Source organism: Pteropus vampyrus, unplaced genomic scaffold, assembly GCF_000151845.1.
Source record: "Pteropus vampyrus isolate Shadow unplaced genomic scaffold, Pvam_2.0 Scaffold86, whole genome shotgun sequence".
In the NCBI taxonomy this organism is placed as follows: domain Eukaryota; kingdom Metazoa; phylum Chordata; class Mammalia; order Chiroptera; family Pteropodidae; genus Pteropus; species Pteropus vampyrus.
Window position 1 is genome coordinate 1,232,136 of NW_011888867.1, and position 1,241 is coordinate 1,233,376.

General features: G+C 51.3%; 1 protein-coding gene across 1 annotated transcript in view; it reads right to left on the reverse strand.

The window, feature by feature from the left end:
- Nucleotides 1-1,241, reverse strand: part of CLCNKA (chloride voltage-gated channel Ka) — a 12,289-nt gene that overhangs the window by 2,759 nt on the left and 8,289 nt on the right. The window contains exon 15 of the mRNA XM_023532648.1: nt 744-748. Within this exon, the coding sequence (XP_023388416.1) occupies nt 744-748 (5 nt within the window). The remainder of the gene's footprint in view (nt 1-743; nt 749-1,241) is intronic.

The window sequence follows — 1,241 nt, forward strand, 5'->3', positions numbered from 1 at the left end:
GGGGGCCAGGAGGGAGTCTGCTGACCCTAAGGTTCCCCAAGAGGCAGGGCTTCAAGGCAGGAGCAGGTTTGGGACACTTGAATGAAGATGTCTGTGCCTAGGGCTGGGCTTTATCCCTCACTTCCCACAGGAAGTTTCATGTCTGGCTCAGCCCAGTGAAGGCATGAACCTGGGAGGCCACCATATTCTGAGGTCCTACTGTGTGCTGGGGGCTTGGCAAATCTCACTCCAGAGTATCACTGGAGTTTGCAGGTATTCAGTTTTGAGGGGACAGCCTGGTATTTTTGCTTCTTATCTGAACTAGGCTTATATGTGCTCCCTCTTTTAAAAAAATAACTCGAGCGATTTCTTGGGTGAGAGCAGGGTCCCACAGCCCAGCTCTGCGGGTTGGGAGCTTTTTGCTTCCTGTGGCTCTAAGGGTAGAGTGGACTTTGTCTTGGAGGCCAATTCTGTCTTTGTTCCACGAGGCGAAGCCTCTAGGAGGGGTTCTCCGTTAGTGAATACGTTCAAATGGGATATTTGGCACGTTCTGTGGGATAAGGGTGTCCCAGTTTGGGTGGGGAGAAGGGCCTGGTGTCTGGGATGAGACCCTCTGACAACTCCATTCTGTATTGGTCCCTGTCTTCCAGACGAGGCAACTGTAGTTCATAGAGAGTTGACCCCTGGTTCTGCTGCTCATAAGTGGCTTTATGCCTCTTGGGGTGGTTATGAGGGTGACCCATATGGTTGTGCCTGCTGCTTACCGTACCTGCCCAAGGGACAAGTGGGGACCCAAATCCAGCTGTGCTATGCTTGCCAAGTGTACACCGGGTCTCATTTGCACAAAGGAGACGTAAAGGTTGACAGTGACCCCGAGTGGATGTGGTTGCCCCACCCCCAACTTATCTTTCCCACTCATAGTATACTCATCCCAATGGGAAATGATGTTCTAGCCAGATCCTTCCCAAAGATTCAGCGTATGTGTTTCTTAACGAGGGCTCAGATTCATTGTTCTTTAAAAAGATGTTCTTCTCATGACATCGGGGATTGTGAAGGGGACTCAGCTGAGGGACGTTTGAAGGGGAGACTGAGAGGAAGAGCCCTTCCGAATGACTCTGCTAGTGCCACCATCATCCTGCCCCTAGTCCCCAAGCACACCGGGAGTGGTTTCCAGAATTCCGAGAGCTGACTGTGGGGAGCCTTACAAGAATCCTCTCATCTCTCATTTAAACATCTCGGCCACCTCAAAGTAGGATGGCTAT